Source organism: Amblyraja radiata, unplaced genomic scaffold (genome assembly GCF_010909765.2).
Source record: "Amblyraja radiata isolate CabotCenter1 unplaced genomic scaffold, sAmbRad1.1.pri scaffold_678_ctg1, whole genome shotgun sequence".
Lineage (NCBI taxonomy): Eukaryota > Metazoa > Chordata > Chondrichthyes > Rajiformes > Rajidae > Amblyraja > Amblyraja radiata.
Genome location: NW_022630700.1, coordinates 24437 through 46724, shown reverse-complemented (window position 1 = coordinate 46724; position 22288 = coordinate 24437). Strand labels below are relative to the sequence as shown.

The 22288-nt window shown below is 49.0% G+C and overlaps 1 protein-coding gene across 2 annotated transcripts in view; it reads left to right on the top strand.

Annotated features, from left to right (window-relative positions):
• dmtn (dematin actin binding protein) overlaps nt 1–22288 on the top strand; it is a 54623-nt gene that overhangs the window by 21358 nt on the left and 10977 nt on the right. The window contains exons 7-10 of one of the 2 annotated variants that reach the window (XM_033016929.1): nt 832–937; nt 2504–2568; nt 5477–5531; nt 13481–13488. In XM_033016929.1, the coding sequence (XP_032872820.1) occupies nt 832–937; nt 2504–2568; nt 5477–5531; nt 13481–13488 (234 nt within the window). The remainder of the gene's footprint in view (nt 1–831; nt 938–2503; nt 2569–5476; nt 5532–13480; nt 13489–22288) is intronic. The other variant, XM_033016930.1, reaches the window with a different exon arrangement.

Below are 22288 nucleotides of genomic sequence, written 5' to 3'. Positions count from 1 at the left end.
CCACATACCCTCCCTCCACACCCCCTCCCTCCACACCCCCTCCCCCCACTCCCCCTCCCCCCACATACCCTCCCCCCACACCCCCTCCCTCTGCACACACACAGATAGTGTGTATAGTATGTACACATAGTACGGCCAGTGGCCACACGCTTTACCACTGCAGTATTCCGGCCCTGAACTGTCTGGGGCTGTGTCTGTGTCTACACTGTGTCTGTGTCTACACTGTGTCTGTCTCTGTGTCTGTGTCTCTACTGTGTCTGGGTCTGTGCCTGTGTCTACACTGTGTCTGTGCCTACACTGTGTCTGTGTCTGTGTCTGTGTCTGTGTCTGTGTCTACACTGTGTCTGTGTCTGTGTCTGTGTCTACACTGTGTCTGTGTCTGTGTCTACACTGTGTCTGTGTCTACACTGTGTCTGTGTCTACACTGTGTCTGTGTCTGTGTCTGTGTCTGTGTCTACACTGTGTCTGTGTCTGTGTCTACACTGTGTCTGTGTCTACACTGTGTCTGTGTCTGTGTCTGTGTCTACACTGCGTCTGTGTCTGTGTCTACACTGTGTCTGTGTCTACACTGTGTCTGTGTCTACACTGTGTCTGTGTCTGTGTCTACACTGTGTCTGTGTCTGTGTCTACACTGTGTCTGTGTCTACACTGTGTCTGTGTCTGTGTCTCCACTGTGTCTGGGTCTGTGTCTGTGTCTACACTGTGTCTGTGTCTACACTGTGTCTGTGTCTGTGTCTCCACTGTGTCTGGGTCTGTGTCTGTGTCTACACTGTGTCTGTGTCTACACTGTGTCTGTGTCTGTGCCCACACTGTGTCTGTGTCTGTTCCCAGATCCAGTCAGGGTTGGGGAAGATGATCCTGAAGGAGGAGCTGGAGAGGCCGAAGCCGCGTGGCAGGAAATCACGGTCGCTCCCGGACAGAACCACTCGCAGCTTCTGTAAGAGACGGGCAGCTCCCTGCATATGTGTGTGTGTGTGTGTGTGTGTGTGTGTGTGTGTGTGTGTGTGTGTGTGTGTGTGTGTGAGTGTGTGTGGGTGAGGGTGTTAGTGTGTTGGTGTGTGTGTGTGTGTGTGTGTGTGTGTGTGGTAGGGTGGGGGGGGGGGGGTGTGGGGGGGGGGGGTGGAGCGGGGGGGTGGGGTGGAGGGGGTGGGGTGGGGTGGAGGTGGGGGGGGGGGGTGGGCGGGGGGGGGGGGTGGGGTGGAGGCGGGGGGTGGGGTGTGCGCGGGGGGGTGGGGGTGGCGCGGGGGGTTGGGTGGAGAGGGGGGGTGGGGTGGAGCGGGGGGGGGGGGGGGGGGGAGGGGGGGGGGGGTGCTGAGATCTGCTGGGCCCCAGCTGCACGCTCTGGCTATTGTGTGGCACCGGGGAACGGCCCAGTGGGGAAGGCACCCACTGCGGGAGGTCCTGGTGTAGTATCTAGCCTTGTCTCAAGATGGAGTCGGCAACTTGAACACCAGTCGGCTTTTGATTAACGGTTCTTAAAGGTTCATGTGTGGCACAGAATGAAAGGTCGCTGACCTATTAAAGCAGTGTTGTGTTTGACCAAGCAGACGCCCAGGTCAGCACTGGAGGCTGAATAGATGCTTCGTTGTACAATGCAGTTATTGCAGCGTTTGTCTCAGATGGGGTAGAGTTGCTTTACAAATGCCTCGTCTGCCTGAGGAAAGTAGAGGCTAGACGCTTTAGTGAAGGGGTGAGAGGGAGCAGTGCAGAGGCCAGGGTGCTGACCACCTCCTCACTACGGGTGCAGTCTGTAATGGGGTTTGTACGTTCTCCCTGTGACCTGCGTGGGTTTTCTTCAGGTGCTCCGGTTTCCTCCCACAATCCAAAGACGTACAGGTTTGTAGGTTAACTGGCTTGGTATAATTGAAAATTGTCCCTAGTGTGTGTAGGATAGTGCTAGCGTGTGGGAATTGCGGAGAGAGACAATTGGATACACACTTGGTTTGGTTGTAGAGAGGCTGAACAGGCTGGGACATTATTCCTCAGATTGCTGGAGGCTGGCAAGTGATCTTATAAAGATGTATAAAATCATGAGGGTGATCGCACAGAGTATTTGACCCAGGGCTGGGGAATCCAGAACCAGATAACATTGGTTCAGGGTGACAGGGGAAAGATTTAATAGGAACCTGAGGGGCAACCTTTTCACTCAGAGGGTGGTGGGTGTGTGGAACGAGCTGCCAGGGACGGAGTTGAGGCAGGGACTGCAACACCAAATAAAAGGCATTTGGTCAGGTACATGCATGGAAAATATTTAGAGGGAGATGGCCCCAAATGGTGGCAAATGGGACTGGTTTAGATGGGGCATCTAGCTCAGGTTGGGTGAGGTGGGCCTAAGGTCCTATGTCCATGCCAATATCCAAGAAAGCAAATAATTGCACTGATGCATGTGCCGTTTGGTTATGTTTTAGCACCCTGAAATGCAGAGATGTTATTAGTCCTCGCCTGTGATTTTCACTCAGTTGTATGAATGAGAGAGTTGAACCTCGTGTCTGTGTTTCTGCAGCCCCACAGGATTCGGCCCCCAAGTCTCCCTCCCTGCCCTACCATGGAAGGAATGGCCTCCACAGGGTAAGTAAGGTGGCGGTGTACCCGCAAGGCTGTCGTCACCAGCAGGGCAGGGCAGGGGCGCAGCCATGCTCGAGGGGGGAGGGGGGGGGGGGGGGGGGGCAGGGGCAGAGCCAGTGTCAGCTTAGAACAGCTTTACCATACGATTTCCTGCACCTATTTTCTATGTTTCTATAGGGGCTAGTGGAATCAAGGGATATGGGGAGAAGGCAGGCACGGGTTATTGATTGGGGACGATCAGCCATGATCACAATGATTAGCGGTGCTGGCTCGAAGGGCCGAATGGCCTCCTCCTACATCTATTTTCTATGTTTCTATGTTTCTATAAACTTCATTCATCCCCGGAGGGAAATTGATCTGCCGACAGTCACAACACACAACAAGGTACAAAAAACTTGAAATTAAAAGTGAAATCAAAAAGAAAAAGACAAACGACTGTTGGCTTGTGTACAGCGCCTTAACCAGAACGAACAAACCAATGCAGGCTTATCGCTTGGACAGAGGATTCTAAACTAGTGCTCCCTTCCCTCCCCCATGCTGGGTCCCTATTGTCTTCCCCCCACCCCACCCCCAAGCTCATCGACCGCTGATTATGGGCCGATCGCGGGGCCCCACCACCACCGAGGCTCCCGCTGCTGCCGAGGCTCCCGCTGCTGCCGAGGCTCCCGTTGCTGCTGAGGCTCCTGTTGCTGCCGAGGCCCCACCACCATCGAGGCCCCACCACCACCGAGGCCCCACCACCACCGAGGCCCCACCACCACCGAGGCCCCACCACCACCGAGGCCCCACCACTACCGAGGCCCCACCACCACCGAGGCCCCACCACCACCGAGGCTCCCGCTGCTGCCGAGGCTCCTGTTGCTGCCGAGGCTCCTGTTGCTGCCGAGGCGCCACCACCACCGAGGCCCCACCACCACCGAGGCCCCACCACCACCGAGGCTCCCGCTGCTCCCGAGGCTCCTGTTGCTCCCGAGGCTCCTGTTGCTGCCGAGGTTCCACCTTTGGCTGAAGGGGAGCAGTGTTGAGGTGACATTCAAGTTCATGTGACATGGCTGGAATTGTGCAGGTTGGTGCAATTCCCACCAATGTTCCAGGGTGCGATACGAGGCTGGTCTTAAAGTAAATCAAGTCATTTTGATGGAGACAAAGAGACTGCAGATGCTGGAACCTTCAGCGAAATGCATGCGTAACTCAGCAGGCCAGGCAGCATCTGTGGAGGGAATGGACAGACAACGTTTTGGATCAGGACCCTTCTATAGACAAGGTCCAGAAGCAACATTTCTGAATAAGACTCCTGACCCACACTGTGTGACTCTATGACTCTATCTTTAGAGTGTGGGAGGAAACCGGAGCACCCGGAAAAAACCCACCTGGTCACAGGGAGAAGGTACAAACGCTATACTGACAGCACCCGTAGTCAGGAATCGAACCCGGGTGTCTGGCACTGAAAGCGCTGTAAGGCAGCAACTCTACCTCTGCGCCACCGTGCCACCCCGCCCCGGGACAAAGATGGATTATTTCCATGGAATCTTCACCCATACCTTCGCAAGATCCTGGCGATAATTTCACAGCTGTCCAAGCCAACCTCCCTCCTTTCATCCTTCATCCCCAACCTCCGCCCCACTAACTCAGTCCACATCCCAGTACTGATCCATGCACAGCCACTGACACTGACAGCCTTCATGCTTCTCCACATTCTCCATGCTTTCAGATCACAAATACACAGAGTCTTTTACACAGAGTAGGGCAATCAAGGACCAGAGGACATGGGTTTAAGGTGAGAGGGGAAAGATTTAATAGGAACCTGAGGGGCAACTTTTTCATTCAGCAGTCGGTGGGAGTATGGAACGAGCTGCCAGTAGTGGTAATTGAGGCAAGTACTATAACAGCATTTTAAAAGTCACTTGGACAGGTACATGGATAGGAAAGGTTTTGAGGGCCAAATGCAGGCAAATGGAACTGGCTTGGATGGGACTAAGATGAGTCGGCATGGCCGAGTAGGGCCGAAGGGCCTGTTTCTGTGACTCCATCTCTTCCTGTCCTTGTCCATCTACTTATCTACAGGCTCTCTCTGCCCAGGAGACCTCTGGGAACTCTCTGCTTCTCCTGACAGTCTCCAGGTTTCATCACCACCCCATTCAAGGTCTTGGCTTCAGCTGTTCTTGAGCTCTGGAATGGAAAGGTCCTGACCCACAACATCACCTGCCTATGTCCTCCACAGATGCTGCCTGACCACCTGAGTAACTCCAGGACATTGTGTTTTATTCAAAATCCCAGCATCTGCAGTTCCTAGTGTCTCCCAGTCTCCCAGCCTCTCTTTCTTCAACCCTTCCTGTCTGAACAAGCTGTTCCTTCACTGGGTTGAATGTTTCACGGGCCTCAATGCCAGTTTCTTCCTGTACTCACACCTGTGGATCGCACTGAGAGGTTTCAGTAGTTAGAATGGAGATACAACATGGAAACTGGCCCTTTCACCCGTCGGACCCGCGCCGACCAGCGATTAACACACACAGCACCGCTATCCTACACACTTGGGACAATTTACAATATTTTATTACCAAAACCAATTAACCTACAAGCTGAAGAAGGGTCTCGACCTGAAACGTCACCCATTCCTTCTCTCTAGGGATGCTGCCTGTCCCGCTGAGTTACTCCAGCGGGACAGTGTCTATCTTAAGCTTGAATGTCTTATGGCCACAAGTGTGGGAGGAAACCGGAGCACCCGGAAAAAGCCCACGCGGTCACAGGGGGAACAGTACCCGTGGTCAGGATCGAACCCGGGACCCTGGTGGTGTAAGGCAGCCACTCTACCGCTGCGACACCGTAGAGTGCCCCCAATGCAGGGTGCTGTTGCATGATGTGGTGAATCACTGGAGGGTCATGGTTACTGACTGGTGTTCTTTGCTCCTAGCTGCAGTCAGCTGACTTTGCCACCCCTCACCAACGGTACCAGAGGAGCGGGACAGGTAAGTCCCATCTCCAGCTTGTAGAGCGTAGAGTGTAGAGTGTAGAGTGTAGAGTGTGGAGCAAAGATTATAGAGCAGAGCAAGATGCGCCACTCTGCGAAAAAAGCGTAGTATGACATGGGTATGACATGGGTATGACATGGGCATGACATGGGCATGACATGGGTATGACATGGGTATGACATGGGCATGACATGGGTATGACATGACGCCATATTAATGAGCAGCAATTTACAATAATATGAATAAAATGTTCAACATTATATGTGAAGTGATGGATGCTGTATAAAACACTGTTCCCTTCAACACTGATTACATCAAAGATGATAGAGTGGATCAATAATTGGAACGGATGACACCAAAGATACTAGAGGAACATTGCCCGCTGCCTCCCTCGGGAGCATCAACCGCGGGCAGACGCTTGAGGCTCTCCCGCTGGCCGCCTTCATCTGGTATCGGGGGGACCGAGAATCAGTCCTGGATCAACTCAGGAATAGAGGAATCGTCCTCTTCCCCCAAAGATGCTACAGGAGCCTCTAGTATCTTTGCTTTTCCCTGCGACCTGATGTAAGAGCAGATTGTATAACTGTGGAGTCCATCCCCGCTACCAAAGATGTGGCGTTTGGCATAAACAAATGGCGGCCATGACGTTCCGTTACGTACTACACGCCAGTCCATTGGATTTGGGAGGAGTGGTCTATCTTGCTCTGCTCTACAATCTTTGGTGTGGAGCGTGGAGTGTAGAGTGTGTAGTGCCTGTCGAGTGTCTCCACAGGTCAGGGACCCTCCAGACTACCATGCCTCTTGTTCACTCAGAAACAGGCACAGGACAGCAGCTCAGGGAATAGAGCTCTTAGTGCTAACGGAATCAAGGGATATGGGGAGAAAGCAGGAACGGGGTACTGATTGTGGATGAACAGCTATGATCATATTGAATGGTGGTGCTGGCTTGAAGGGCCGAATGGCATACTCCTGCACCTATTATCTATGTTTCTATGTTCCTATGAATGTCTCTCTCCCAGCACTCCCCTGCTTCCAGCTTGATTTCCAGCTGGAATCTGTGGAATTCATTGCTACTGATGGCACTGGAGGCCAAGTCATACAGTGATACAGTGTGGAAACAGGCCCTTCGGCCCAACATGCCCACACCGGCCAACATGTCCCAGGCACACTAGTTCCAGCTGCACGCGTTTGGTTCATATCCCTCTAAACTTGTCCTATCCATGTACATGTCTAACTGTTTCTTAAATGATGGCATAGTCCCAGCCTCAACTACCTCCTCTGGCAGCTTGTTCCATACACCCACCACCCTTTGCGTGAAAAATTTACCCCTCGGATTCCTATTAAAACTTTTCCCCTTCACCTTGAACCTTTGTCCTCTCAAGTTCAAGTTCAAGTGTTCAAGTGAGTTTATTGTCATGTGTCCCTGATAGGACAATGAAATTCTTGCTTTGCTTCAGCACACAGAACATAGTAGGCATTTACTACAAAACAGATAAGTGTGTCCATATACCATGATATAAATATATACACACATGAATAAATAAACTGATAAAGTGCAAATAACAGATAATGGGTTATTAATAATCAGAGTTTTGTCTGAGCCAGGTTTAATAGCCTGATGGCTGTGGGTAAGTAACTATTCCTGAACCTGGTTGTTGCAATCTTCAGGCTCCTGTACCTTCTACCAGAAGGTAGCAGGGATATGAGTGTGTGGCCAGGATGGTGTGGGTCTTTGATGATACTGCCAGCCTTTTTGAGGCAGCGACTGCGATAAATTCCCTCGATGGAATGAAGGTCAGAGCCGATGATGGACTGGGCTGTGTTTACTACTTTTTGTAGTCTTTTCCTCTCCAGGGCGCTCAAGTTGTCGAACCAAGCCACGATGCAACCAGTCAGCATGCTCTCTACTGTGCACCTGTAGGTTAGAGAGAGTCCCCCTTGACAAACCGACTCTCCGTAATTCACCTACTCTGGGCAAGAGACTCTGTGTATCTACCCAATCTATTCCTCTCATGATTTTATACATCTTTATAAGATCACCCTTCATCCTCCTGTGCTCCAAGGAATAGAGTCCTAGCCTGCTCAACCTCTCCCTACAGCTCAGACCCTCTAGTCCTGGCAACATCCTCATAAACCTTCTCTGTACCCTTTTCAGCTTGACAGCATCTTCCCTATACCATTTTATCTTACAAAAATAAGTTTTAGTTAGACTTTCGAGATACAGTACAGAAACAGGCCTGTCGGCTCACCGAGTCCAACACTATTCTAACAAGATATTTTAAAGGCAGAGCTTGATAGATTCTTCATTAGCATGAGTGTCAGGGGTTATGAGGAGAAGGCAGGAGAATGGGGTTGAGAGGGAGAGATAGATCAGCCATTATTGAATGGTAGAATGGACCTGATGGGTTGAATGACCTCAATCTGCTCCTATAACTCATGAAGTTGTTTTGTGCCCGCTGTCATTACTGATCCTAGTCAGCAGAACATTACTGTAGACACAAGGAACTGTAGATGCTGGCTAACTCAGCAGGTCAGACAGTCTGCGACCCGAAACATTAATTGGAGCTCATATTAATGATCTGGATGAGGGAATTGAAGGCAATATCTCCAAGTTTGCGGATGACACTAAGCTGGGGGGCAGTGTTAGCTGTGAGGAGGATGCTAGGAGACTGCAAGGTGACTTGGATAGGCTGGGTGAGTGGGCAAATGTTTGGCTGATGCAGTATAATGTGGATAAATGTGAGGTTATCCATTTTGGTGGCAAAAACAGGAAAGCAGACTATTATCTAAATGGTGGCCGACTAGGAAAAGGGGAGATACAACGAGACCTGGGTGTCATGGTACACCAGTCATTGAAAGTAGGCATGCAGGTGCAGCAGGCAGTGAAGAAAGCGAATGGTATGTTAGCTTTCATAGCAAAAGGATTTGAGTATAGGAGCAGGGAGGTTCTACTGCAGTTGTACAGGGTCTTGGTGAGACCACACCTGGAGTATTGCGTACAGTTTTGGTCTCCAAATCTGAGGAAGGACATTATTGCCATAGAGGGAGTGCAGAGAAGGTTCACCAGACTGATTCCTGGGATGTCATGACTGTCTTATGAAGAAAGACTGGATAGACTTGGTTTATATTCTCTAGAATTTAGGAGATTGAGAGGGGATCTTATAGAAACTTACAAAATTCTTAAGGGTTTGGACAGGCTAGATGCAGGAAGATTGCTCCCGATGTTGGGGAAGTCCAGGACAAGGGGTCACAGCTTAAGAATATGGGGGAAATCCTTTAAAACCGAGATGAGAAGAACTTTTTTCACACAGAGAGTGGTGAATCTCTGGAACTCTCTGCCACAGAGGGTAGTCGAGGCCAGTTCATTGGCTATATTTAAGAGGGAGTTAGATGTGGCCCTTGTGGCTAAGGGGATCAGAGGGTATGGAGAGAAGGCAGGTACGGGATACTGAGTTGGATGATCAGCCATGATCATATTGAATGGCGGTGCAGGCTCGAAGGGCCGAATGGCCTACTCCTGCACCTAATTTCTATGTTTCTATGTTTCTATGAAACGTCACCTATCCATGTTGTCCAGAGATGCTGCTTGACCCGCTGAGGTACTCCAGCACCTGGGTCCTTTTTTCAGGGGAACTTTGCTGACAAATTGGCTTGATCTTTTGCATGAAAGTTTCATTTATTGATTGAACGGAAACAGGCCCTTCAGCCCATCAGGTGTATGTCAATCCTTGATCACCCGTTCACACTAGTTCTATGCTATCACACGTTCTCATCCACTCCCTACACTCTGGGGGGGGGGGGGGAGTTTACAGAGGGCCTACACATTTGCACGTCTTTGTGGATGTGGGAGGAAACTGGAGCACCCGGAGGAAACACATCCAGTCACCCGTGCAAACTCCACGCAGACAGCACCCAAGGTCTGGATGGAACCCAGGTCTCTGGCACCATGATGCCCAGATCAAGGATATCTGAGGAAGGATGTGCTGGCTCTGAAGAGGGTTCAAAGGAGTTTTACTAGAATGATCCGAGGAATGAGTGGGTTAGCACTGGGTTCTGTACTCGCTGGAGTTTAGAAGGATGAGGCTTGGATAGTGTGGATGTGGAAAAGTCTAGGACTAGAGGTTATAGCCTCAGAATTAAAGGACGTTCCTTTAGGAAGATAAGGAGGAATTTCACCTGATGCTGGTGAATCTGTGTAGAGTGTAGCATGTAGAGCTTGAAATGTGGTGAATCTGTGGAATTCATTGCCACAGAAGTCTGTGGAGGCCGAGTCGGTGGATATGTTTAAGACAAAGATAGATAGATTCTTGATTAGTACGGGTGTCAGGGGTTATGGGGAGAAGGCAGGAGAATGGGGTTAGGAGGGAGAGATAGATCAGCCATGATTGAAAGGCGGAGTGGACTTGATGGGCCGAATCATGAGCTTAATTCTACTCCATCACTTTATGATGCACAAAAGGAAGTTTTGTTGAAAACATTAGCAGTGAAGATATCTGTTTCATTGTGGATACATATTGTACAGTGAAATAATTGCAACTGCTTTGTTATTTAAGTATTAATAACTTTAATAATGATTAAATTATGCATTTTCACGGGGCAATGCTTGAGGCTCCCAGCAAATTGGGTTTTGCAATTATCCGCAATATCCCTTTGATACCCAGCTGATTTCCTAAGTGATCAATTGCCTTCAGTTGTGTGTGGTTAGACTTTTATCTCACAAACCTCATTAGAAGTCTGTAACGTTCATGTAATTAACATTCTTCCACATGTCCTGCCATCCATCACAGCCGAACTGACTGTCAGATTATTCCTTGTTGGCTCCTCTCATCTTTCTGCAATAACACAGCAACAATGCACATTTCTGAACCAAACAAACCGGCACCAGGTGAAAGAACTTCAGAAATCAATAGTTAACTCATAGAGCAGCACGGTGGCGCAGCGGTAGAGTTGCTGCCTCACAGCGCCAGAGACCCGGGCTCAATCCCGACTGCCGGCGCTGTCTGTATGGAGTTTGTACGTTCTCCTTGTGACCTGCATGGGTTTTCTCCAAGATCTTTGGTTTCCTCCCACACTCCAAAGACGTGCAGGTTTGTAGATTAATTGGCTTGGTGTAAATTAAAAAAAATTGTCCCTAGTGTGTGCAGGGTAGTGGCAATATGTGGGGATCGTTGGTTGGTGTGGACACGGTGGGTCGAAGGGCCTGTTTCCATGCTGTATCTCTAAACTAAACGTAGAACAGTACGGCACCGGACAGGCCCTTCAGCCCACAAAGTCTGTGCTGAATATGATGCCACTTCCAACACTTATCTGCCTGCTTGTGATCCATATCCCTCCATTCCCAGCATGTCCATGTGCCCATCAGGAAGCCTCTTAATTGCACCTGCAATATCGTCTATAGTTCTCCGCCCCCACCCATCTGCCCCCTCCCCTCCACCCCACCCTGAAGAATGGTCCCAACCTGAAACGTCACCTATCCATTTTTCCTGAGGGACTGCCTGACCCACTTAGTTACTCCAGCATGTTGCGTCTATCTTTAGTATAAACCAGCATCTGCAGTTCCTTTTTATTACATAGAAGATTCTTCAGAACCTAAGATAGACACAAAATGTTGGAGTAACTCAGAAGGACAGACAGCATCTCTGGAGAGAAGACATGGGTGAGGTTTCGGGTCGAGACCCTTCTTCAGACTGAGAGTCAGGGGAAAGGGAAATGAGAGATATACTGTAGACGGTGATGTAGAGAGATGTATAACAAATGCATGAAAGATATGCAAAAAGTCATGATGATAAAAGAAACAGAACCTTTTGGTTCCGATCAGAAACGTCACCTATCCATGTTCTCCAGAGATGCTGCCTGACCCATAGAGTTACTCCAGCACTTTGTCTCGTGTTTTGTTAACCAGCATCAGCAGTTCCTTGTGGCCACATGGTCACTGACAATGCTGGGAATTAGAAACATAGATAATAGGTGCAGGAGTAGGCCAATCGGCCCTACGAGCCAGCACCGCCATTCAATATGATCATGGCTGATCATCCAAAATCAGTACCCCCTTCCTTCTCTTTCCCCATATCTCTTGATTCCATTAGCTCCAAGAGCTAAATCTAACTCTCTCTTGAAAACATCCAGTGTAATGGCCTCCATTGCCTTTTGTGGCAGAGAATCCACAGATTCACAACTCCCTGGATGAAAAGGTTTTTCCTCATCTCAGTCCTAAATGGCCTACCCCTTATTCTTAAACTGTGACCCCTGGTTCTGGACTCCCCCAACATTTTTTCTGCATCTAGCCTGTCCAATCCTTTAAGAATTTTATATGTTTCTATAAGATGCCCTCTCATCCTAAATTCCAGTGAATACAAGCCCAGTCGACCCATCCTTTCATCATATGTCAGTCCTGCCATCCTGGGAATTAACCTGGTGAACCTACGCTGCACTCCCTCAATAGCAATAATGTCATCCTCAAATTAGGAGACCAAACCTGTACACAATTACTCTGAAAGATGCTGGAATTGCCTCCCTATTTCTCAGCATCAACACTGATTCCACATCCGGACACAGAAACAGCTTCTTCCCACGAGGGTCGCTCTAGTGAACAGCCGCACTGCACCACTACATTCTGCTCTGTAAGTCAAACACTAATCCGTGGATATTTTTAAGGCAGAGATAGATAGATTCTTGATTAGTACAAGTGTTAGCGGTTATGGGGAGAAGACAGGAGAATGGGGTTAGGAGAGAGAGATAGATCAGCCGTGATTGAATAGAGGAGTAGACTTGATGGGCCAAATGGTCTAATTCTACTCCTATCACTTTTGACCTTATAAACTCTCCAACTGCACGTTAGAAGTCTACAGTTTAGATATCGCAAAGCTGACGCATTTTTACTCTTGCAGTTTACATTTTTAAATCATAATGTTTTTGAAAATGGTCTGCATTTACCATGTGCGAGCCAAGCACCGTCAAATTCTTTACATGTCTACATAGTTGGCCAATAAATTGATTCTGATCGGATCTGATTCCCCAGCCCAATAGGCTGCCCCTAAGGCAGACGGCTTTTCAACCTGGGTTTTCCCCACTGACATGGAAACCTTTCCAGCTCTGGAGAGGGTAAGACATTGTCCCAGCCCTGGCCTGGCAGAGGGACAAGGGCAAGTCAAAGGTTGTCCATGTGTTAGAATGAAGGTAGACACAAATAGCTGGAGTAACTCTGTGGCTCAGGCAGCATCTCTGGGGAAGAGGAATAGGTGACGTTTCCGATCAGAACCTTTCTTCATGTTTTAGAAAATCTACTTTATGGACAAACAATTGCTTCCATTTCTTGACAGACGATGACAACACAAACCAAAATATACCGTTGTAAAGTGAGCTCTTGCCCGTTCCTGCAAGTCATGTTTTGGCAAAATAACACCAGGACAAACTGCTGACCTTAGGTGCTGTCTGTGTGGAGTTTGCACATTCTCACTGTGACCATGTGGGTTTTCTCCAGGTGCCCTGGTTTTCTCCCGCATCCCACAAAGACATGCGGGTTTGTAGGCTGATTGGCCCTGTGTAAATTGTACCATGTGTGCAGGGAGTGGATGACAAAGTGGGATAATGTAGAACCAGTGTGAACAGGTGATCGCTGGTCGGCGTGGACACGTTGGGCCGAAGGGCCTGTGTCAGTGCTACATCTAAACTAAATTAAACCAAAATGACACCAAGTTGTCCAGTTACACAGCTTACCTCTGAAACTTTCTTGTTCCATTCATGGCTAGATGGAATGAAGTGTCTTTTCTTGCTGTGTGCATGGTCTACAAGTTGTCTCCCCCCCCCCCCCCCCCCCGACCCCCATGTTTATGCAGTAACTGCCCTCCCGTTGAGGGAAGGGTTTATGAGCAAGGTTGAGATTTAGGAGTAGAAGGCCGTGATGTTTGGCACCACTGGTTATTCTCATTCTCCTCTTGCCTCTGCAGATATCCAGGTAAGTCCTCGATGCTTCGTCCGGAATGCACCTCACCTGCCACAGGTGAGAATTCTCATCTGATGTCCAAGGGTCTGTGATGTCCAGCAGGTCAGTCTGAAGAAGGGTCTCAACCCGAAACGTCACCCATTCCTGTGTCTATCGTCAGAGGGGAACTCAGCTCAGGGACTTTGATCAAACTGTGCAAGGAGTTGAGAGTAAGCCGATGTTAAGATGCTGTCGGGGAGCGGGGAGGGGAGGGTGAGAGTGTGCATGGGCAGCAGCAATGGATGGACATGGAGGCAGGAAGACTGGAAGTGGCAGCACGGTCTTCAAACAGAAGAGGTCCCAGCACAGAGGTCCCAGCACAGAGGTCCCGGCACAGAGGTCCCGGCACAGAGGTCCCGGCACAGAGGTCCCGGCACAGAGGTCCCGGCACAGAGGTCCCTGCACAGAGGTCCCTGCACAGAGGTCCCAGCACAGAGGTCCCAGCACAGAGGTCCCGGCACAGAGGTCCCAGCACAGAGGTTCCAGCACAGAGGTCCCGGCACAGAGGTCCCGGCACAGAGGTCCCGGCGCAGAGGTCCCGGCGCAGAGGTCCCAACGCAGAGGTCCCAGCACAGAGGTCCCGGCGCAGAGGTCCCGGCACAGAGGTCCCGGCACAGAGGTCCCTGCACAGAGGTCCCTGCACAGAGGTCCCGGCACAGAGGTCCCTGCACAGAGGTCCCAGCACAGAGGTCCCAGCACAGAGGTCCCAGCACAGAGGTCCCAGCACAGAGGTTCCAGCACAGAGGTCCCGGCACAGAGGTCCCGGCACAGAGGTCCCTGCACAGAGGTCCTTGCACAGAGGTCCCGGCACAGAGGTCCCGGCGCAGAGGTCCCAGCGCAGAGGTCCCAACGCAGAGGTCCCAGCACAGAGGTCCCAACACAGAGGTCCCAGCACAGAGGTTCCGGTGGAACTCCAGCCAGTATCCCATGCACTTGGATAGAATGGTACAGCACAGAGAAGAAGGGTCTCTACCCGAAACATCACCCATTCCTTCTCTCCAGAGATGCTGCCTGTCCCGCTGAGTTACTCCAGCTTTTTATGTCTATCCACATCACAGGAATAGGCTCCTCGCTCCACAGCATCGATGCTGGACATGATTACACTAATCTAATAGAGTCATAGAGTGAGACGGTGTGGAAACAGGCCCTTCGGCCCAACTTGCCCACAACGGCCAACATGTCCCAGCTACACTAGTCTCACCTGCCTGCACTTGATCCATATCCCTCAAAACCTGTCCTATCCATGTACCTGTTTAACTGTGTCTTAAATATTGGGACAGTCCCAACCTCCTCTGGCAGCTTGTTCCATACACCCACCACCCTTTGTGTAAAAAAGTTACCCCTCAGATTCCTATTAAATCTTTTCCCCTTCACCTTAAACCTATGTCCTCTAGTCCTCGATTCCCTACTCTGGGCAAGAGACTCTTTGCATCTACCCAATCTATTCCTCTCATGATTTTATACACCTCTATAAGATCACCCCTCATCCTCCTGCGCACCCAGCCTACTCAACCTCTCCCTATCGCTTAAACCCGCTAGTCCTGGCAACATCCTCGTAAATCTTATCTAAACCCTTCCAAGCTTGACAATATATTTCCTATAACATGGTGCCCAGAACTGAACACAATACTCTAAATGTGGTCTCACCAACATCTTATACAACTGCAACATGACCTCCCAACAGGTTCAGGAATAGCTACTTCCCCACAGCCATCAGGCTATTAAACTCAACTCATACAAAACTCTGAACATTCATAGCCCATTATCTGTTTATTTGCACTTTATCAGTTTATTTATTCATGTGTGCATATATTTATACAATGGTATATGGACACACTGATCTGTTCTGTATTCATGTCAACTATGTTCTGTTGTGCTGAAGCAAAGCAAGTTTCATTGTCCTATCTGGGACACATGACAATAAACTCACTTGAACTTCAATACTCTAATCTAAATGATCTGATAAATCTAAATCATACTGTAATCTCAATGAACCATATCCTTCCATTCCCATCATATTCACGTGCCTATCTAAAAGCCTTTTAAACACTACTGCCCACTACCCCAGGCAGTGGGATCCAGGCACCGTGTATAAAAATTGCCCTGCATATTTTTTAAATATTTGCTGCCCTCACATTAAACCTTATACCCTCTAGTCTTTGACATCTCTACCCTAGAGATGACGACAGATGGCACAATGGGCTAAGTGTTCGGCTGGCAACCGGAAGGTAGCTGGTTCGAATCCCGCTTGGAGTGCATACTGTCGTTGTGTCCTTGGGCAAGACACTTCACCCACCTTTGCCTGTGTGTGTCCTTGGGCAAGACACTTCACCCACCTTTGCCTGTGTGTGTGGATGTAATTATGTGAAGCACTTTGGGGTCAATGCAAGTTGACTAAAAATGTGCTATATAAATAAAGAAATTTAAATTTAAATTTAGAGGAAAACGTTCTGACTGTCTACACTATCTATGCTTCCCATAATTCTATATACTTCCAGCAGGTCTCCCCTCCAGCTTGCAATGCTCCAGAGAAACGTTTATCCCAGCTCTCCTGCCCCTGTGCTGCACAATTGCATGAAATACTGGAGATTGCAGACCAATTATACGGGTACTTTACATCAGTTACACAGGATACACAAACAGCTCCAAATATGGAAGTGGACAGTGAGGAGGAACTCGGGGAAATTCCAGTCCCTGGGGCAGTGGTCCTGAGCAAACCGCTGGAGCTCTGAGTGATGTCACTCTGGACTCCAGCAAGGGGGGGGGGGGGGGGCAGGGATGTGCTGGCTTCAGTTTTCCAGCAACACAAGCACACAACTACAGGCCAGCTAAAGGTCAAAGGGGAAAGTTCAGAATTTAAGATGTCACAGCAGGGTTTGTAAAAATATCAAGGCAAACACAACATGGCTGTGGTTTCAGTCTCGTTTAGTTTAAAACACAGCTTGGAAACAGGCTCTTCAGCCCATCAAGTCTGTGCCGTCCAACCATCACCCGTACACACTCGTTCTATGTAATCCCACTTTCTCATCCACTCCCTACCACTCTAGCGGCAATTTACAGAAGTCAATAAACCTGCACGTCTTTGGGATGTGGGAGGAAACCGGAGCACACGGAGGAAACCCACGCAATCACATGGAGAACCGACAAACTCCACACAGACAGCACCCGTAGTCAGGATCGAACCTGGGTCTCTAGCGCTGGGAGGCAGTAACTCATCCCCTGCACCACCGTGCCCAGGACAATCTCCTTTTGTGTGAAGAAAATATGTTCATCAGGTTCTTAGGAACAGCTGGAAGAATGACCATAGTCCAATAGCAGAGATACAGGTCGTTCAGCCCACACTGTCCCTTCTACCCACCAAGTCCCATCCATTGGCCAGCACGTGCTCTGTACCTGCTGCAGCCTGGCCATGCAATGCTCCACTGCTTGCCTCTTCCATGTGGTGAGAGTCTCTGTGTCCACCACAGCGTTTGTCGGCACTGGACTTACATTCGCTGGAGTTTAGAAGAATGAGGGGGGACCTCATTGAAACATACCAAACAGTGAAAGGCCTGGATAGAGTGGATGTGGAGAGGATGTTGCCACTTGTGGGAGAGTCTAGGACTAAGGTTCATAGCCTCATAATTAAAGGATGTTCCTTTAGGAAAGAGATGAGGAATTTCTTTAGTCAGAGGGTGGTGAATCTGTGGAATTCTTTGTCACAGAAGACTGTGGAGGCCACGTCAGTGGATATATTTAAAGCGGAGATAGATTCTTGATTAGTACGGGTGTCAGGGGTTATGGAGAGAAGGCAGGAGAAAGGGGTTTAGAGGGATAGATCAGCCATGATTGAATGGTGTATACTTGATGGGCCGAATGGCCTAATTCCGTTCCTATCACTTATGACCTTATGACAACCCTCTCCGCAGTGTGTTCCAGACTTTAACTGCCCACTGGTGGGGAAAAATATTCTTCCTGGTCTCTCCAAACCTCTTACTCCTTACCTTAACCCATAGATAGCTCTCTATGCCCTTGATAGTTTTATATACGTGATCAGGTTCCCCCTCCACCTTCCCCGCTCCAGGGAAAACAAGCCCAGTCTCTCCTCGCTACAGAAGCACTCCATTCCAGGCTGTGTTCCAGTGGACCTCCTCTGCACCCTCTCCAGAGCCATCCCATTCCTTCTATACCACAGACCACCATTCAACATTCCAGAGATACACACAAAAAGCTGGAGTAACTCAACGGGACAGGCAGCATCTCTGGAGAGAAGGAATAGGTGACGTTTCGGGTCGAGACCCTTCTTCAGACGGAGAGTCAGGGGAGAGGGAACTGAAAAGCTACATAGAACAAATGAATGAAAGATAAGCAAAAAAGTCAGATCACAGCCAGCAAAGAGGATCCAGGAAAGGCAGAGCTCACAATGGTTCATTGTTGGCTGTGGGGTAGGTGATAATGAGTAATACAAACTGAAACTTAGCAGGACAATAGTGAAACTGGTACAACAACTTCAGTGGGGGAGGGATGGAGAGAGAGGGAATGCAAGGGTTACTTGAAGTTAGAGAGATCAATGTTCATACCGCTGGGGTGTAAGCTGCCCAAGCAAATTGTGAGGTGCTGTTACTCCAATTTGCATGTGGCCTCACTCTGACAATGGAGGAGGCCCAGGACGGAAAGCTCAGTGTGGGAATGGGAATGGGAGTTCCAATCCATCAATGTTTTATAAATCTGCACCACAACCTCCCTGCCCTGATGTTCTGTGCCCCAGCTAACAGACTAGCACCCGCCTTGCCCACTTTGCCACCCTGACCACCTGTGCTGCCAGCCTTAGGGACCTGTAGACGTACAACAGTCCCTCTGTTCCTCTCTAATACTCCCTGAGACTCAATCTATGCGTGTCTTGACATTTGACCTTTCAACATGCATCACTTTGCACTGATCGGAATTAAATTCCATCTGCCATTGCTCTGCCCAACTTGCCAACTGACCAATGTGTACACTGAGACTAGCCCCTCACTCTCCACAACAGCAGGTCATTATTGTGTCACCTGAAAAACATACCCAACGTGTCTAGGGAGGACCTGCAAGTGCTGGTTTATACCGCAGATAGACACAAAGTGCTGTAGTAACTCTGCGGGTCAGGCAGCATCTCTGGGAGAAAGGAATGGTGACGTTTTGGGTTGGAACCCTTCTTCAGACTGGAAGTAGAGGTGGGGAGAGGGGGGTCGGGGAGTAGACTGGAGGTGAACTTCTTCAAAGTAGGCTTTGCCGTGGAGCAGAGAAAATGTGTAGGAAGGAACGGCAGATGCTGCTTTGTTCCTTAGATAGACACAAAATGCCGGAGTAACTCATGCTGCCTGACTCGCTGAGTTCCTCGAGCACTTTGTTTCCCTGCTGCAGATGCCAGACCTGCAGTCTGATGTGTCTCCACTAAGACCAGAGGGTTAAACATAGAAAATAGGTGCAGGAGTAGGCCATTCGGCCCTTCGATATGATCATGGCTGATCATCCAACTCAGTATCCCATCCCTGCCTTCTCTTCATACCCCCTGATCCCTTTAACCACAAGGGCCACATCTAACTCCCTCTTAAATATAGCCAATGAACTGGCCTCAACTACCTTCTGTGGCAGAGAATTCCACAGATTCACCACTCGCTGTGTAAAAAATGATTTTCTCATCTCGGTCCTAAAAGACTTCCCTCTTATCCTTAAACTGTGACACCTAGTTCTGGACCATCTAGCCTGTCCAACCCCTTAAGAATGTTGTAAGTTTCTATAAGATCCCCCCTCAATCTTCTGAATTCCAGCGTGTACAAGCCGAGTCTCTCCAGTCTTTCTTCATATGAAAGTCCTGCCATCCCAGGAATCAGTCTGGTGAACCTTCTCTGTACTCCCTCTATGGCAAGAATGTCTTTCCTCAGATTAGGAGACCAAAACTGTACGCAATACTCCAGGTGTGGTCTCACCAAGACCCTGTACAACTGCAGTAGAACCTCCCTGCTCCTATACTCAAATCCTTGTTCTTATGATTAGATTCGGGCGACTAGTGCCTCTCAGGGATAAGTGCTGCCACTCTTGTTGTGTAGGAAGGAACTGCACATGCTGCTTTACACCCAAAAAAGACACAAAGTGCTGGAGTAACTCAGCAGGACAGGCAGCATCTCTGGAGAGAAGGGATGGGTGATGTTTCGGACCGAGACCCTTCTTCAGAGAGTCGGGGGAGGGGGAGACACTGAGATAAGGAAGTGTAACGTGTGAGACAAGACATCAAAAGGGGGTGGGGATTAAGGAATATGTAGAACAGATGAAGAGAAGGTAACAACAAAGCAAAGAAAGATAAAATGTAATCGGGGACAGTCAGACTGGTGGGAGAACTGGGAGAGGGGAGGGATGGAGAGAGAGGGAAAGCAAGGGGGACTTGCTTTGACTATCTGGCACTGTCTTACTATCCCTGGCACAGTTGTTTGTATTGCACGTGAGTGACGATATATGGGGCACCATCAGCACGTTTGTAGATGGTCCAAACGTTGGTGGAGTTGTTGACAATGGCGAGAGTGGTCTTCAGCCACGGGGTCGTACCAATGTGTTGGTGAAATGGGCTGAGAAGAGGCATCCCGATTAGTGGCTTCACTTTAGGATCACTAAATGGTCTAGATCAGTGGTTCCCAACCTTTTTTTGGCCATGCCCCACCTAATCACCTCTAAAATCCTGATGCCCCCCCCCATGTGGTGATATATAATTCTTATCATTTAAAAAGTGAACTCCGTTTCAGCTGAAGAAGCTTAAAACGCCAATACCTTGGTTTAAACAAGCTTCAAAAGAACATGGCATCCATGAAAAAGAAAAATGAAATAAACAAAAAACAGTTAAAGTTCTGAGCAAGAAATTACTAAAAAATTGTAAAAAAAGAAAAAAACATTAAGTGGTATTAAAATAATAATAATGATAAATATGATAATAAAAGAGTATTCACAGGTAATAAAGAGAGAGAAAATTTCTATATTAGAAATTTCGTGCGACGTGCATGAAGAGCGATGGCGCGGTGATTATGTAATAACTACACAATAAAGCCTTTTTTTACCCCAAAAAAATTATTAACCCAAAATAACATCTGAAACATAAACTACATATGTTTACCTGATGGAAAATCCAAAAAAATAAAAATCGAAAATTTGGACCCAGACCTCCTCAGTCGCGCTCAATTGCCCCCCTTAAAAATCAAATTGCCCCCCTGTGGGGCGTACGCCCCACTTTGGGAACCACTGGTCTAGATGATACACCATGAATGGGAGAATGCTGGGGAGCATTGGCAAACAGAGGGACCCTGGTGGGCAGGTCTGTAAACCTTTGAAGGTGGCAGCAACAGGCAGATAATGGGGTGAAGAGGGAATCTTCATTGGTTGACTAAGTGTGCAGATGACACCAGACTGGGCGGCGTGGTTGATGGTTTAGGTAGTTTGACTAAATAATACAATTGTAAATTGCCTTCAGGAATCTTTGCCCTCGTACACCCCGGTACGCCAAGGCCTACTGCATTTCCCGTTTACTAACCACATTAACTCCCCTTCCCATTCCCACGCTGACCTTTCAGTCCTGGGTCTCCTCCATTGCCAGAGTGAGGCCATGTACAAACTGGAGGAACAGCAGCTCATATTCTGCTTGGAGCGAACAGCCCAAGATGCCAGGAGTGAGCAGGTTAACCTATGATGAATGTTTGTCGGCACTGGGCCTGTACTCGCTGGAGTTTAGAAGAATGAGGAAGGACCTCATGGAAACGTACAGAAGAGTGAAAGGCTTAGATAGAGTGGATGTGGAGAGGATGTTTCCACTAGTGGGAGAGTCTAGGACTAGAGATCATAACCTCAGAATTAAAGGACGTTCTTTTAGGAAGCAGTTGAGGAGAAATGTCTTTAGTCAGAGGGTGGTGAATCTGTGGAATTCATTGCCAGAGAGGGCTGTGGAGGCCAAGTCAGTGGATATATTTAAGGCAGCTATAGATAGATTCTTCATTAGTACGGGCATCAGGGTCCTTGATTCTTGGTTTCTTGGTCTTCCAAAATATTCCAAATGGAATTTAAACTGGAGGTTTATGGGGTGAAGACAGGAAAATGGGGTTACGAGGGAGAGATAGATCAGCCATGATCGAATGGCGAAGTAGACTTGATGGGCCGAATGGCCTAATTCTATTCTTATCACATATGACCTTATGAACCCAGCGGTATGAATATTGAATTCTCTAATTGTAAGTGTCACCCTAGACTATTCCCTCTTTCCTGTGCACCTGCACCCGTGTGTTTTTCACCCACTATCCCGTCCCTCTCTTTAGTCAGAGGGTGGTGAATCTCTGCTCACAGACAATGGAGGCAAGCATTCAGATGGAAGATTCCGTCTGAAGAGGGGTCTCGACCAGAAACGTCACCCATTCCTTCTCTCCAGAGATGCTGCCTGTCCCGCTGAGTTACTCCAGCATTTTGTGTCTATTCACATGGTCCAGGCAGGTTCGCCCACTACCGGATCCATGCTGACCATCCCGGCTTCCTGACTCCACATTGGTCGTGTCCCTCAGCAGTTTTCCCCAATAACCTCACTCCCACTGGCCTGGGATCGACCTCTTCCCACCTCCCCTTCACCAAACTCCACCCGTCCTCCTGTCCTCCCCACCCTCCCTGGCCCAGCCTCGATCTCAATGTCTCCATCAGCCCCAACAATCTCCTCCATCTCCTCAGCCCCTGGCCACTATCCAACATCATACATACATCAGTGAGATCAAACGTAGACTGGGCCATCGTTTTG